The 16,797-nt window shown below is 38.6% G+C and overlaps 2 protein-coding genes across 8 annotated transcripts in view; both read right to left on the reverse strand.

The window, feature by feature from the left end:
- The window catches only part of phldb1a (pleckstrin homology-like domain, family B, member 1a), a 34,838-nt gene extending 21,991 nt beyond the window's left edge, over positions 1–12,847 (reverse strand). For 2 of the 7 annotated variants that reach the window (XM_016677013.1, XM_007563196.2), the window contains exons 1-5: positions 8,487–8,622; positions 5,876–5,974; positions 3,744–3,867; positions 2,792–2,962; positions 703–828 (exon numbers count right to left, since the gene is read on the reverse strand). In XM_016677013.1, the coding sequence (XP_016532499.1) occupies positions 703–828; positions 2,792–2,962; positions 3,744–3,867; positions 5,876–5,974; positions 8,487–8,489 (523 nt within the window). In that variant the 5' untranslated portion in view covers positions 8,490–8,622. Of the gene's footprint in view, positions 1–702; positions 829–2,791; positions 2,963–3,743; positions 3,868–5,875; positions 5,975–8,486; positions 8,625–12,702 lie in introns of those variants that run through there. The other 5 variants (XM_007563197.2, XM_016677014.1, XM_016677015.1 and 2 more) reach the window with 5 other exon arrangements.
- A 2,215-nt stretch (positions 12,848–15,062) lies between these two features.
- On the reverse strand, positions 15,063–15,714 carry h2ax (H2A.X variant histone). Its single transcript, XM_007563201.2, has one exon. The coding sequence runs from the start codon at positions 15,628–15,630 to the stop codon at positions 15,202–15,204; it is 429 nt and encodes a 142-aa protein (XP_007563263.1). The 5' UTR covers positions 15,631–15,714; the 3' UTR covers positions 15,063–15,201.
- Positions 15,715–16,797: the final 1,083 nt, after the last annotated feature.

Consider the following 16,797-nt stretch of genomic DNA (forward strand, 5'->3'; position numbering starts at 1 on the left):
TTGTTCCTGGTTACAAAATACTTAAAATGAGTCTTTAAGAGTCCTCTGCAGTAGCAGAATCTCCTGTACAACCTGGGCCAAACCCAGTTGCTTTGGATGCTCCTTAGAGGTGTTGTAACCCTGCAGGGAAATAAAGCAGCTAAATATAAAAATTGAGCCTTTCAGCTCATTCAAAGCTGACAAATTCAGGGCTTCACCAGGAAAGACTGAACTATGCACTATGGACAGGGTGTGGCGGCCATTACTGTTCAGGCGCCGACAGCCAAACTAATAAGGTCACAGGAGAATGGGTTCTAAATATCACAGGCGGGCAGTGGGCCAGAAGGATCTTGCATTCACAGAGAAAGCGTACAAAAGGCAGGACACAAAGATTGCAATGAGGTCACCATGCTGACTAAATAGATCACAATGTAGGCCAAAGATAATTAGATTTTTCTTTACCCGATCGAATTTAATAATATTTAAAGTCACAGTCAGAATAAAAATACTACTTCTACTACTAAGGAAAATCTTTTCTTTTCCATTCTGGACAGAGGAAAAAAGATTTATTCTACCCAGAATAGCTGCGAGGGAAAAACGTTTGTATAAACAATTGTTAAACGACGGTTATTTCTGAACTGCAGGAACAGCTTAGAACGGTGCTGGATCTGAATTTTATGGGGAATTTATGCGTTTTGTTTGTTTGCTTGTTTGTGTTTTTACCAGAGGGGAGCGGTTTGACTGTGTTCACTCTGAGGCTCCCTGCAGGCAGCATACTCTTCATCCTCTGAGCCTCTTCGGGGTGGTTGAAGCGGAAGAAGGCAGACTGACCAAAACACAGCATGCACCCTGCCAGGAAACACAGGCGTACATACAGAGATGTAATATCTGAATTTCATGAGTTTATAAGTAGATATCTGGTCATGGCTTTCACAGCAACAGAAATTTACAAAATCATTTGCTTATTTGAATATTTTTAATTCTAAATGGTTTATTTTTGTAAAATGTTATCGGTTTACCCAATCTAAATTGAATGTCTAATATGTTACACTTTTTTTTTATATTTTAACTTGTATTCTACAATATATTTTTGCTGATTTGTATGCAGATATTATCTTAAAGTTGAGATGATTTGCTTTAGTTTGCTGAGTATAAGCCAGACAGTCACATAAAAATATTCAGAACAGTTAGCTTAGCTTTCAGTAACTAATGATGTATTTATCTAAATAAACTGGTAAATTCAACAAAAACAGTTGGTCAAATTACCTCCTTACGACTTCATTGCATTTTTACCCTCTTTGTATCGTGAAAGTCACATGCAGAAGCTTCATTTCCAGTTGTATTTGCTCCAGAGGAAGTTTAACATTTGTCTTTTAGAGTCCCAAAAGCTGCCGCATTGTTTCCAGGTTGAAATGCCTCCCAGTCACAATTTCTTGTTTGAAATGTGACGATTGTCCTTTAAATTAGAGTAACAAGTTTGAAATATTCTTGTTGAGCAGCTGCTGCCTCCACACACACATGCCGGCTTCGAATGACATTCTGTTCTGTTCTGGACCGGGCTTAATGGAGAGAGGGCGGAGGGGGAGGGACTGCTGGTGGTTCTTTTATGGTACAGTGCCAGTCAGACGTTTACATTCACACTTCAAATGCATCGCTGGATGCACCCTGTCTTATGATTATACAAGAAAACCAATAACTAGGGGCGTATATTTTAATATATGGTCGATATTAACCACACGGGCTACAAAATATTCATACAGGCTCAACCTATATTTGGATTAATGTCAAGTAACATTCTGCACCTCTGGTAGCCTCCGACAAGCTTCTGGCTAACTTGTCACATCTCCCATCACAAATAGTGTAGTTAATTTAAACTGGTTTCATTCCACAGGTACAACTTTTAGGCATTGTTCATGTACATTTGGCTAATTTTAATGTTATCTAATATAACCTGCTTCTTAAATGGATTCATGTGTTTAAACAACTAAATGTGTCAAGAACTAGCTTCTGAGTTGATAAATTTAAGGAAAAAAAATTCCTTTTTTATTATTATTATTATATTTCTCACTTTCTCGCTCTCTGCGTCAGCCAAGCTACACGCAGACTCGTTGCCATAGCAACGGACTACAACGCCACTTTACGTTTCGAGACTCGACACCGAAAAACACTGAAATATTTTCCACACAAAGAACAGAACATTCCGTCTGTTGCAGTAGTGTGTTGGTGTGTTTTATGGTTTGAAATAGTTTCTTTCACTACTCCAAACATTCTAAATCACTGTGCCCAAACATTTCAATTTTTTTCATCTGACCCTAAAATGTTTAAATTGAATTTATTTGACATTTCAGACAACCAAATATGCAGTTTGGTTTATATGTGACCTACAAACACTATAGCCAACATTAAATATTAGCTAACACTAAATATTACTTAGTGTTAGCTAAATAATATTTAGCTAAGTGTTAGCTAACACAGAAGTGTTAGCTAATAGCTAACACAGAAGTGTTAGCTAACACTTAGCTAAACATGTTGGGGTTGCAGATTTGAGGTTATGTATTTTCAACCAGTTTGGTTTATAGAAAATTTAGTTCAGACTTACCCTCGAGTCTTATTTTTAAAATTAGTCAAACTTTTTTTGTTGCTGAGCTATTAATCAAAAGGCATCATTAGAAGACAAATTGAACATAATGTCATGCCTATAATGAAACTCCTGACCAGCGTTGTAAGCTTGCATGTTACTGAAAGGACATGGGTTTGCTTTTGCTGCATGTTGTTTTTACTTTAGGTCTAATATCTACTTTTTATCTCCTACCTTGTGTGAGGCGATAGGGTTTGGTGACGGGAAGCCCATCCACAGAGCACTGGTTTCCACATGGGTACAGCGTGATGTTCCCTGCTTGGTTTTCAATGTAGCAGTGCTGAGCTGCAATGCCTGGGCCCTGCAGGGGGATATCTGTCCTATCGCTGCCCAGCGTGGTTCTCCCTGTGACCAGAAAAAGAAAACATTGAGTGACTTCCTGGAGAGCTATAACACCGGATACTTCTGAGAAATATTGTAAGGTTTCGTAGGTCAAAGTCAGGAAAGCCAAGGCCAACAGAGTGTCAGAGGTCAAGTCCACATGGGCGGAGTCACAAACGCTATTTGTAAATATGTTATCAACAGGTGGAAAACTCTGAAAAGTCACATTTAGTCTGACAAAAAGTTTATGGTGGGAAATCAGTCAACCAGTACTCATGGATGAAGGATATTCTAGGGTCTTTATTTTCCCACAGTGCAATAACCATAAACATACAGCTGAAGTTGAATGGTTTGGATCAAAGCACATTAATGTGTTTAAATGGCTTAGTTAAAGTTCAGACATAAGTCCAACTAAAAATTTGGAACAAGTCAAGTGTTGCATGACCAATGTTCAAAGACACCCTCATTCAAAGTTTGAACAGAATTAGACTTCATAATTACCCCACATTTTCAGATTTTTATTAAACTGAAAAAACTAAAGAAACAAAATTATACATTAATTACCTCTTCCTAATTATGTACCATATTCTAAAATACATTTTAAATCCACTGTAGAAGAGCAACAAATAAAAGAAAACATAAAAACTCATTCATGTATTCAAAAAGTCCAAAATATTCCATATTTGCTGGCTTAGCTGTAAATGCACTTTTAACTTTATTGTAATTTTTACTTTACACTATATTTATAAACGTGTATTACTTTTTTTTTTTTAAAAACTATGACTCAGAACATGAGCATTTTTACCTTCTAGCAGTGGCAGAAGAGTGATGGCTGTACTCAGGCGTCCACTTCCCAAGCTGACCAGATGGGGGCGCTCTGCCTGAACTTTCAAGGACTTGCCCGTTTCAATCAAATCTAAAGGAGTATTCTGTCAGAAAAAACACAAGAAAACAAAAATTTTTTTAATATCTACTCTGTACTCTGTCAGGATACCAGTAAATATAACAGGGGGATTTTGGATACAAAGTTGTTCTTACCCTGGCAATGAGGTGAAGTGTTATTTCTTTAATTAAAGTTCTTTAAACTTTAGTTGTTTTTGTTTGTTTTAAGTGAGTGATTTCCTCATCATACCTCATAAAAGATATGTTGTAGTGAATCAAGTTGGGCTGCCTGAGTAAGATAACAAAGCATAATAATCCTGAAGTACCAGATGTAAAAATATTAAGAATTAAACCTGGAAATATTCAGGACTTTTTTGTATTTATTTTAACACTGAGTACACGCAGTATAGGATTATATTCGGTCACAAGCTTGTTAAACTCTTTTACCACAGATTGAGTTAATGTTCCACATTTTAACTGCAGTTATTTTCTGAAAGTGGCCATTTAAGAGCAGAGACTCTCTTAAAGTTGTTGCGGATGGTAGGAAACACAGCTATCATCACCGATGCTTTGCTACTGAAACCACAGATGCCTGCTGCACATGTGTGAGCAGCAGCAGCTGAAGTAACCATCGCTCACCATTCTGTGCACTGTGGCAGTTTTAATCTTTTCAAGACTGGGTTATTAAAAAAGAAAACATGAGGGCAATCAGACAGAAACGCAGCATAATTATTATGAAAGTTCTCATGATGGTAGCAACATAATCAAGATGCAGTATTTTGAGCTTGCTTATGATTTTTAGACATTTTTTAACACTGTAAACATGTCTAAAATAGCCTCATACACAGTATATACACACTTCTAATCTGATAATGCAGGACTGTTGAAATATAATAAGAAAAGCAAAATAACAGTACTGTGGGTACATTTCATCCGCAGAGGGTTAAATTTAAAGAACTCTCTGTGGGGTCCCAAAGACTTTTTTCAAATCTTTGGGGCCCTTTCTAAAGTCTGGTTCATATATAATATATCTATATATTTATAGCTAGTTTAAATACACATATACATGCAAACATATAGATATACAGCTCTGGAAAAAAATAAGAGATCATTATAAATAATCAGTTTCTCTGATTTTACTCTTTATAGGTATGTGTTTGAGTAAAATGAACATTGTTTTCTCATTCTATGAACGACTGACAACATGTCTATAAAATTCAAAGCAAAAATTTAGTGCTTATTTGCAAAAAATGAGAAATGGTCAAAATAACTGAAAATATGCAGTGCTTTCAGACCTCGAATAATGCAAAGAAAACAAGTTCACATTCATTTAGAAACAACAAAACTAATGTTTTAACTCCGGAAGAGTTCAGAAATAAATATTTGGTGGAATAACCAGGGAGTTTTCAGTGGAGTCCAGTGCAGTGGGCCTTAATTCTTTCCAGAGCTGTATATATATAAAATACACAATTTGACAGGTGTCTCTATCACCTGTCAAATTGTTAGGTACACTTGTTTAATTGCTTTTTATGAAAAAAAAAACACCATGTTGACATCAGCGGTCAAAGGTAAATGATCACACTGAATTGAGAGGACAGGAGGTCAACACTAGCTAGATTAACCAGATGTTAAACCCCAGGTGTGCCGACCGCCATGACTGAATGCACAACACCTGGAGCAGCAGTGGTCCTCACTCACCTGGTGCTGTCAGCTGAGAACTAGAAGCTGAAAAATTGGTTCAATATGTCTGCATTTCAGCTGCAACATTCAGATTGTACCATCAGAATTCGACTCAAGCCAGAATCTCTCTGACTCAGATTAATGCCTCAATCTGGTTCTGGTTTGTGTCGTGTTGTGGTGGTGTTTTTCTCGGCACGCTTTGGGTACCGACACACCACCACGGTCTCACTACAGCAGATATTGTAGCTGTTAAAGTAAAAGTCAAAGCAACGTAGGACTAAATACACATACATGACTAAGATTAGAAGGATCAGAGCAGCAAAAGCCCCTGAACACGTCACATGTTGTTCGATCAAACCGGAAGAAATAACTCACCTGTAAGACCTGATGGGTCTGACGCTCATGCTCCACTTTATTCCTCCTCATGCGGTCCATGTCGGCCGTACTGTCAGAAGAGTCTGACACGTGTAGATCCTAAAGCACACATACACACCCACACACACAATGTTTCAGGCCATGAATGGGAGCGCTGGGAATACTGCTGAACTACAATGGGAACAGTGCTTTCCTTAGAAACCCTTCTGCCCCAGTTATACACCCATGTGACCAAACCACTACACTGAAGAATTGTTTCTCCAGAACTACGGACAAAACGACATTCATTCCCTCATCCATGTAGGCCGAAGTCCAAAGACTTTAATCGATGAAGCGATGTATGTCTCATTCGTGGTGGAGGGAAGGAGCTCTGCAGGTTCGAACACACTTCAAGTGTTCATATCAGTGCTTCTTCTCTGCTTGTTTAGTCGCTCAGTTAGTGACTCAGATCTCGCAACACGCAGCCAGATGCAGAAGATTAGATTCAGCTGTCTGCTCTTCAGACAGAAAGAAAACACACCCCCGCCAGGAACAGCCATGCCTGGGTTGCGCACATACGCAACCCAGATGACACAACATGTTTTTTTTATAAACGCTTTCATCCCGGTCTTCCACTATCACTAACATCTCTGCATCCCAAGAAGCACGGACCAGACACAACCGCCTACAGCCTTGTGTTTGTTTAGTCTATAAAGAAGGAAAGCTGACTGTGTAATGTTTGACTCTTTACATGTCAGAGAAAATTTCTACAGGAACTTTGCAAAAATATTTAAATCAAAAATTTTTTTTTCATCATTTGTGACCTTACATCCACAAGTTTTAGTGTATTTAAATTGGATTATTTTGTTGAGCAAAAAAGAAAAAAAAAGCGCAGCATAATTGTAGAGAGAAAATGTTAGAAACTTTACAACCATAAGAGCCATTTTGCTCTCAGAACAGCCAAATAAAACCTGCTTAAAGCTGAAAAAAGAAAGCTTTTCAGACAAATATCTACTACCCCCACATGGCTACACCAACATCTTGCCATTGCAGAACCAGTGTTTATTTCTATTTTTAGGCTCTAAAATAAAGAAACAAAAAAGACAATGAATATAAAAAATAAATAAATAAAAACATATTGCTGGTAATTTTAGTGTCCTTCTTTGCAAATATTGCAGGAAAATTTTGAAAAAAAAAAAAAACCTCTGCATGTTTTATTTCTGTAGTTAAAAACATTAAGTGGTTCCTTTTAAGTTTTATTCAAAGATTTTAGGAGGTACTGGAGCTCCGGAGCTGCAGGTTTTAGACCCCGGGTCAGACGTTATTCAATGTTTTTATTCACAACTCAGTTGGCAGAATCTGCTGACAGGACAAATGTTTACAGATAGAGGAGGCACTGAAAAAGGTGCTCTGCTCAGATGCTACTAAAATTTTACTTTTTCGTTTACATAAAAAAAAATTACATGTCTGTAGGAGATACTATGGCTTGACCAACACATATTATCCCCACAGTAAAACACGGTGGTGGCAGCATTATGTTGTCCTTTGAAAGGGACAGAAAAATGGCAATAATTGACAGGAAGAGTGTAATAGTAAATACAAGAAAATCCTGAAAGCTTACCTAATTCCTCTTGATACATATGAATCAATTTAATGGTCTATAATTTAAGGAAATCACAAAAAATGCATTGAAGTTTGTGATTGTAATGTGACAAAATGGGAAAATGTCTAAGAGTTATGAACACCTTTAAATATTTAGAAAAAAGTTCTGCCATTGTTTTCTACAGTCCGTTATAGAGAGATCCACATTCTAAAACAATAAACGTTCTGTTTGTTTGCAAGACATGTCAAATAAATCATTAGACTACTCTGCGACTTTCTGTGATTGTCACAGAACCGGCGCACCAAAAACAAGTGAGTTGTCATCACTTATCAATTAGAATAACTACAAAAATAGCCAGAAACCCTCCACAACTTCCGTACTCCAACTTTAGTCCGCATGAGACAACACGCCGTTCAGCTGGCGTCTGATGTCACCCCCAGACAAAGCTGCAGGCTGAAACCGCATGCATCTTACAATCGTGTTCAGTGTGCGAGTCCCAGAGGACCCCGGGGACCCGGAGAACAAACCGTTCCCTCAGTACAGTCCTGACACTGGAGCCCTGACGCCTCTGCTGTCAGCCCAATGCCTGTCAACGCCGGCCCTGTTTGAGACGCAGACACAGGACCGGAGAGTGGGCAGGGTAATGTGTCCCCTGTCTGCCAACACACACACACACACACACACACACACAGTTGCTGCCACAAACCTCAGAGATACAGCGTACACACCCAGGCCTGGGAGCTGTTTTAATGCTTGAAAATGCCGGGCCTTGCGCTGTAACCTGTAATTATGGGGGCAGTAATGCCCTTCAGAGCTGCCACAGGCTTCTGAAAATAGATACTGCCAGCTACACAGTCTGGACTGCTACTTTTTAAAGTCCTCTGCTAGGAGTTAACGCCGACAAAACAGAGGAAGCTACTGCATTTTAAAATCAGTAAAATGAAAGAGAGGATTCTTTTAATATTCAGCATGTAACTGTTACAAAGAAAGCTGAAAAGTAGTTATTTCAAACAGACATGCAGTCCTTACCATTTCTCTATTGCAGCAGAGTCCAGGCAGCAGTAGGATCCACAGGTTAGTTTGAAGAAAATTAATTCCCAAAGCACTCCCCTCATTATTCTGTATGTCTTACCCCTTGCAGTTTTTTTTCTTTCATTCACTCTGTGAGTTTCTCCACTCATTCCCTCCTCCCAGCTCGTTCTCCTCCCCATCCCGGTGCAGAATTACATCCTATCAGAGTTACACGCAGCTGAGGGGCCACCGTTTATCGCCATGCCCTTTGAAAACATTCTCAGATTTCCTGTTTATTGATTCCCTCTCTGTATCCAGCAGAAGAACCCGTTAAATAAATTACATAACGTCTTGTCTCACAGGGTCTTTAAAATGCACTTCACTGCTACAAGGCCTAATTGTCCAGTTAAGGTTGGGCAGGTGTTAACAGCAAGACCAGAGCCTTGTCTGAGTTCCTCCTGTGAGACCCCTACATCTGATGTAACAAGAGTACTTTAGTGCTAGGAAGTTGTTGAGCAACAGTGCGTGATGAACCAGCTAAGTGAGCTACAATGGGACAAAACAAAACCTTTCTTCTTAAAACATCTGTGATGATGGAGTAGAGAAATACTATGTCCCACAGGAAGTGAGCAAACACGTCTCTTCAGATGTCTCTGTGGAGCGTCGTTTGGCCCACTGACAAAGTCAGAGAAAGTGGATGGGAGTGGGAGAAAGAGTCCTCTATTGATATCAGGAGGCTTTTCCCATGGTCGGGGGCCAGGGAGAGGAAGGAGATGGAGGAAATGAAGCAGATGATGACTCACTGAGGAAAATGAAAACAAACAAACACCAGCAGCTAAGTAACAAGTTGGACTGTAGACTCATAAAGTCTGCAGAGACGACTGAAAATGTGAGTCAGTTGTTCTGTAGGATGATGTTGTCAAACTACTCGCATGCTAAATTGCTCGAAAAAAACAACAACACAAAAAGCATTTCTTACTCCACAGAGACTTTCTCAACCACAAGTCTAATTTATAAAAATGTCAGCCTTACGACTGTTCTGGACAGAGCACACAACAAGTGAGATACAGAGTGCAAGATCAGTTCTCAGACTATTAAGAAAACAGAAATATTTGGCTGTAACATTTAAAGTATAAAAGCGAGGCCAGATAAACCCTGGAGAGTTAAGGAGGAAAAAGATGATGGACAAAACACCAGATGGCAATAAATCTTGAGTTGTTGTTTTTTTTCAACCGTTGTCAAAAAATTAGAGTTCAGAAATTCCCCTTGAACAAATCCAGAATACAGAAATAGATCAAACAGAATGACAGTTCCTTTACGCTACGGCCACAGTCCTTTGTGATCGCAACAACCACAGTATGTCGGAAAATCACTTCCTGGATGACTGGTATGTTTGCTCATATATCACAACTACTGCTACTGTCTTTAGTTCTCAGCATAATCAGTTTTTCCACACACACATCTACAGATGCGTGAAAGTGAGAAGAAGTAGGCAGATTTCTGCTCACCCGATAAAAAAACATTTTATTGATTTTTATCGGGTGATCTCTGCTCACCCGATAAAAAACATTTTATTGTTCACTCTTATTGGTTCCTGGGGAACCACTCTTATTCCTTCAAAGGAAGCAATAACCTGAATACAGCACAGTTCATGTTATGACCGTGACAACGCTAGCAGATACAGCAATCAGATGATCCAGGCGATGGCAGAAGTTGTTTGTGAGTATAAAGTTTCTCAAGTAAACAAATGCCTTGTTTTACCTTAGTTGTTAAGTGGCTTCAATCGGACCAAATCATCTACTGATCTCCATGATTACTTTATTAAATTTCATCAATAGCAACTCTCTTTGAGTGTTCCTCCTACATGTTAGCAGTAGTAGTGATTTATTTCAGTGTTTGAACTATCCACTACATATTTATTTTATTAAAGCAACCTTTTAGGGTCAAAACAACAAGTGGTTGTCAGAAAAATGACAGTAGATAGATTTACTAAGTTTTACTGGGTTGGCAGATACAGTCCTCTAAATAATGTTTTGATAACTACATTTCTCTCTTGCTGTTAAACCGTCACAAATAAAAATAGATTAGGAATACTAAACTCAGACTTTTAGCTGCTTCCGTTTACTGTTGCTTGTTTTCTATAATCCCATGGCTCTCCGTTACAAAGTAATCTGGTGATATTAAGAGAAATGGGAGTGCTGTTATCTGTGCACATCAGAGCATATAAAAAGTTTACCGTTCGTTTTTTTTTTTTATCATGAACATCAGCAGATGTTTTGTTCCTGTTTCTTCTCTGAAAATGCTAAGTAGCAGGTATTATGCCTACCTGGATGCAGTCAGAATATGAGGACTTTGAACTTTGGTCACAAATGATCAATCAAGACTGTTAAATTACAGGGAGTCTTGGCTCACCATGGAGAGCTTTGTAATCCACAAAAATGCTGCCATTTTGTTAGGCCTCCAAATTATTGCTCTCATTTCTCCTGACTTCCCTGTTTTTACAGGGAGGATTGTTTACCATCAATGTTTTTGTCCTGGGTGGCCATTGAGCTGATCAAACGTTGGTGTTTGGGGTTTTGTTTGAGATTTCATGCTTTTGTGATTTTGTGATTCAGCTATGCTAAGGTCTGATAACGAGTATCTCATTTGACTCATTTGGTACAGATTACGCCTGTCCTTGTAGCTTTGGAAAATAGCTCAAAGTCTCACTTTTTAACACAAGCGTCTTTCAAGTTTCAACAAAGCAAAAGCCAACAAAAGTGACAAAAGGTCAGGCTTTGTTGGTGATTAATGTCTTTTACATACATGTTACTTAGACAGAAGGGAAATGTTCTATTTAAGTATATGTTTCTCAGAAGGGTGGAGTTGCAAGGGCAACAACAATGAAATATGGAAAAGTTCCCAAAGAAGTAATGAAGCCTGCACATAATTTTTTTTATATTATTTTCTCTTTCCTGACTTTGGTTGAAACTGTCGGTAGTGGTGAGATCATTACAGACTCTTGAAGGCTTTGACTTGCCTCCTGTCTGGGTTACAAGTCACAGTTGGTAGATGGTTTGGATCAGTCGTTTTGTGTAACTTGTACAAACATTGCTTAAAAGCAAAGCTATGACAATTTCAGGTTGGAAATTGCCTCTAAAAGGGGTCAGTTCGGGAAGAGATGTGGAAGATCAGCAGGTGAAGATAATGATTTTAGTCAAAGAAAATGATTTACACTGAAATTACAGATTATCTGTTCTTCTATAAAAACCGCCTTGCCCTTAATTGAAGCACTTCCCCCCACACTTGGCTCAAATCGTGCCCTGTGCACCAGCCTTAACAGATGCAAACACAGCTTTTGCTAGATCCTTAGCCCTAAACTCAAAAGTCACCAGTTCAAGCTTTTTGTGAATGCTAGGAGGATGAACTAAGGACAAGACAGACCATCTGGATGAAGGACAGAATTTACAGATGGGTCACAGATGTCTGTGAGGCGTTCAAGAGCATTACTTTGTTTCAATGTGACCAATTTTACACATCAGAAAGTATAAAACAATTTTTATGCTGTGCAGAAACAAATCAGATATTGAAACAGACAACCCAAATATACATCTGTACATCTCAGTCACATCTAAAGTAAATCATAGAAGGATTCATACCGCTCCAAACTTTTATCACGTGTTGCCTCATCATAACCAGAAAGGGTTTATGCTGTGGAGCTAAGTACAAAACAATTCTGGGTGATAACCTTCAGCATGTGTTGCAGTTTCACTTTCCAGCAGGACAACAACTCTAAAAATGCAGCCAATGCAATCAAATGGCTCAGATCAAAGCGTATTTATGTGTTAAACTGACCGCCTCAGCCACATGTGCACCTCGCATCGCCTTCAGAGAAATACTTCACCGCACTGTAATTCCACCAAAGCGCATTACTAGTTTCCTAAGCCCCAAAGGCAGCCAGATCTCTCACGCAACGAAAAGTTCCCATTCACAAAGCCAGCTGGGTTTGACTTCTAATCTGCTCTAAGCCACATGACTCCCACCTGTGACCCCTCTCCTGAAAAATTACTGGACAAAATGTTTGCTAGGAAAGACGATGACGGAAAACTGAAACACTGGAAGCCATAAAGACGAATCCAAACTCCACATAATATACAAGTAGTGAGGATAAACAGTAATTATGACTTTAGCACTTTGCATCGTACGCACTCGCACAGCACAAAAGCACATTTCTTTTTTTTTAAACTTTAATTACCCGAGTTGGGAAAGAAAGTTTCCTTTCCTGAAGAGAGATTGGACCCAAAGATTAAAGAAGTGAAGTGGGGCATCTTTCCAAAACGTCATGTGAAAAGTCTCCCAGTCGTCTGAGGGATGGAAACATGCTGTTCTCTCTTCACTGCTGCTACTTACTTTCAAAGTGAATATTTTGGTGCGCCTCCACACATCCGAGGTCCATCCCTCCTTCCATCCTTCTTTCTCTCCCGGGTTAGTCACTTTCTCTATTTGACTTATGTATACTGTAGCTACTTATAGTACTTAAAAGGTTGAATTGAACATATATTTTGTGAAACCATCTTGATTTCAAGGGGTGAACTTTTCTTCCATTTAGAGAGCAGACAAAAACATCAAATTTGATCTTTCCTTCTACAGTTTTAGTTTTTCATCCTCAGATATGAAATAGGTGCCTAACATATCCCTTGTGATGTGACAGAAATACCATGAAATTACCAACATTTTCTTCAGCCACAAACTGCTGGGAAGAAAAAACAAGACGGTTAAATTTAAGAGGCACTGCAGTGAGTGAAGCCTTGGTTCACAGGCAGGCGTTTTTTTTTTGTTTTTTTTTAGCCTGGATGTTGGTGTTGGACACGTTGTCAAGGGTCGGGGTAATTGGTTCAGCCTGTCTGGGTTCAGTTCAGACTTGTTGCGTCATGCTGCTGCTTATTTTTGCCAGCCAGTGACAAAACCAGACAAAGGAGAGAAAGTGGTGGGTGAATCTCTGAGTTGTAAACATTTGTGACATGATCTCATTTTTTAAGGTTACTTGCAAAATAGTAGTGTCAGCTTAAAAAAAATAGTTTGATCCAATGGGTGGTTTCTATTTTTATTGTTTAATTTTCAATAAAGACAGTCAACCGTTCTTCAACTGCTCATCTCATAGGAAACAGTCAGCCCCTAGTGGCAGACCATGTGAACTGCATTTCACGATCATAATACACATTTTCTCCCCATCAGTAAAAGTAAAACACCTTTTTTTAGTATACAATTATTTGAATGTGACACCTTAAAACATCTGGAAATTGTACCCAAGGATGAACTAGACTTGTGGGGGTCTTATCCTCATGATCTCTTTGATGATTTCATTATTTTTATTTTTTTCAAAGTAAAGACAGTATTTTTGGCATGTTAGCTTAAGCCAGTGGTTCCAAAACCAAGAACTATACATATAACTTTATATTTTTGTTACTCTGAGGATATCATTTTTAAATATTTGATCATGTTGTGATGAAGTACTCAGTAATTGATTAGACTTTTTTGCAAAATACTTTTACTTCATTAAACATTTAAAAATATATGTTGAAGAAGTGCCACTCTTGCTGAAGTACAAATCTTGGGTTCTATACCAACCTCAGTTTTTTTCTAATTTAAATTGCTTATATTAGAATCAAATACTGGACCCATTTGTCTTCTGTGAATTGATGGCATGATCTAAAAGAACTGAACTGGCACGTAACCGGTTTTTGTTTGTGGTGGTAAACAGGCTGCAGATGTTTGTGTTCTTGCGTGCAACAAGGAAACACCTGGGAGACGCACACAGATCCGTTAAAACATGTTTTGTTGACTTCAACCACAGTCAGAAAGAGACATTCAATTCTCTTGGAATGTAAAATTTAAACATGTATTGAACCCAATTAATCAGGTTTTGACTTAGGTTTCCTTAGACCTTAAGTAAGCTTGCATAATCAGAAGACATCAAATTAAAAGAAATATTCAGACACCAAGAACTACAGACTTAAGCCTCAAAATTACAATTATTGCAACATCATTTATCAATTAAGGACAAAAAGGGTATTTAAGTTGATTTTTTTAAAAATATGGTCTCTGTTATTTATGCAGTCATACCAACAATGTTAGCTTGTCTCATTATGCTACAGCTTATCCAATTGCAAAACTAGGTTCCACATTATAGTTATAAACCAAACTCTTAAAATTTAAAGAAAATAAAGAGGCTCCTTTATTTTAGCTTAGTCATACTCAAGATTACAAAAAAAACCCACTGTGTGCCATAGAATTTCTGCTAGTAGCAACATTAAAGTAAAAACAACTCCCTAGTAACAAGACTGAAGTAAATTTCATCCCATTAAAATAAATTTTCGCTAGAACAGACCAGGAAGTATCACAGTAAGATTTCAATAATTACCTTCCAAAGCTGTACCGTTAGCATGGCCAAATCACACAATTTAATGGCCTGACAATTCAACTCCCAACTGTTTAGAAATGACCAGAGTGCTAACTAGGATAATTAGCTTCCCCCAGCATTTTTATCGCTAGGACTAGCAAGTAGCATCAGCTACTTTGAGGGCACCAAATTAGAAAAGTACTATATAGACCAAATTAGAAAAAAAAATGTCTTTATTAAATAGACAAGGCAAGTCGTGCGAGGCAAGACAGTAGTTTAACAGAAAAGTTGCTCTTATGAGTGGATGGGTGGCCCTTAAAAGGGCCTTTGGTTTAGCAGTCATTAGCCAGCTGGCTAGTATTCTTGAGACTGAGAGGAGGCCTTCTTTCCCGCTTTCCCGGAGCTCGGAGCGGACTGACCGGTCTTCTTTGGCAGCAACACGGCCTGGATATTAGGCAGGACTCCGCCCTGAGCGATGGTCACGCCGCCGAGCAGCTTGTTAAGTTCCTCGTCGTTGCGGACGGCCAGCTGGAGGTGCCGGGGGATGATGCGGGTCTTCTTGTTGTCTCTAGCCGCGTTGCCAGCCAGCTCCAAGATCTCGGCAGTTAGGTACTCGAGAACGGCGGCAAGGTAGACCGGGGCTCCGGCACCCACTCTCTCAGCGTAGTTTCCCTTGCGGAGGAGACGGTGGACACGGCCCACGGGGAACTGGAGACCGGCACGAGAGCTGCGGGTCTTAGCCTTAGCGCGGGCCTTGGCTCCGGTTTTTCCTCTTCCAGACATCTTCTTGCTGTTTCTTCAAGTTGCAGAACTGTAGAGGTAATTCAAACGATAAGAAAAAAAAGGTAGCGATGACCTGGATATAAACCTCACTTTGATCCCGCCCCTTACTGTGATTGGTTGCTATGGGCAGATAGTCTTAGTTGATTGGATCTGAAAGGTCAACCCCGATAGAAAATCAATAACAATTGGCCTATCACTTCTTACATTAAACCAATGGAGATGAGTGTTGGGGGATGATCAAAAGCGATTGGTTAGTTGCTTCACTCCTTATTGTCAATGGATGAACTGTTTGGGGGTGGACACAAAAAACCAATCAAGTGACTTCCCTCCAGCTTTAAAGTTTTGGCGCCATTGTAAAATTCCGCGTGGAAATAAATTCACTTTAAAACTTATAGTAATTTTTAAAATAAATTATGCTCAGCTGGAAAATATACGGCCTTTTTCTATAATTTCTGTTTCCACTAGAGTCAAATTTGTTACTGAACTCTTGTTCACAATACTAAGTAATAAAATATTTTTTATAGAAGTAATTCTGACTAATAAGCATAAATAAATCCACAGACATGTGTATATATATGCTTTGCATTAAGAAAATATATTTTAATTACAACCCTCTTTCAAAAGTTTACAACCCTCTTGCAAAAGTTTGCATACCTTTTGAACTTTCACCACGTTTTAACATGTTGCAGTAATGTATTTTAGTGGGATGATCCCTCTATGTTGTAGATCTACACAGAATAGTGCATATGTGTGATATGGTATAAAAATGATACTTTATTTTAGATTTTTTTTTTTCATATATTGGTCTTTATTTATTTGTGGCCCCATAGCTGATGGAAAGGCTTTAAACATGACTCCTCATGATTTTATTCTTGGCTCTCTTCAGTAAATACTAGACCTTTTTAGGCGCTGGAGTATGCATTGTTTTGAGCACAAACGTTTTTGAGAAATTTTCCTTATACAACACTTGTAAACATTACTGTAAGTTCTTATATTACACAAAATCCAAATAAAAAATGTGGGTGAAAAAAGGGTGTGTGGGGTTTGAACATTTGTACAAGAAACTGTGTGTTACTCATGTTCCTATAAAGAGAGAAATATGCGTTACTTTTCTGTAATTACCTTTGAAATTTTACTTTTTCAGGGTAATGCATGAAACACTTTGAG

Source organism: Poecilia formosa, unplaced genomic scaffold (genome assembly GCF_000485575.1).
Source record: "Poecilia formosa unplaced genomic scaffold, Poecilia_formosa-5.1.2 Scaffold145, whole genome shotgun sequence".
NCBI lineage: Eukaryota > Metazoa > Chordata > Actinopteri > Cyprinodontiformes > Poeciliidae > Poecilia > Poecilia formosa.

Excerpts from the sequence above, each read along its gene's own strand:
- h2ax (XM_007563201.2), bottom strand. The coding sequence starts at position 15,630 with ATGTCTGGAAGAGGAAAAACCGGAGCCAAGGCCCGCGCTAAGGCTAAG.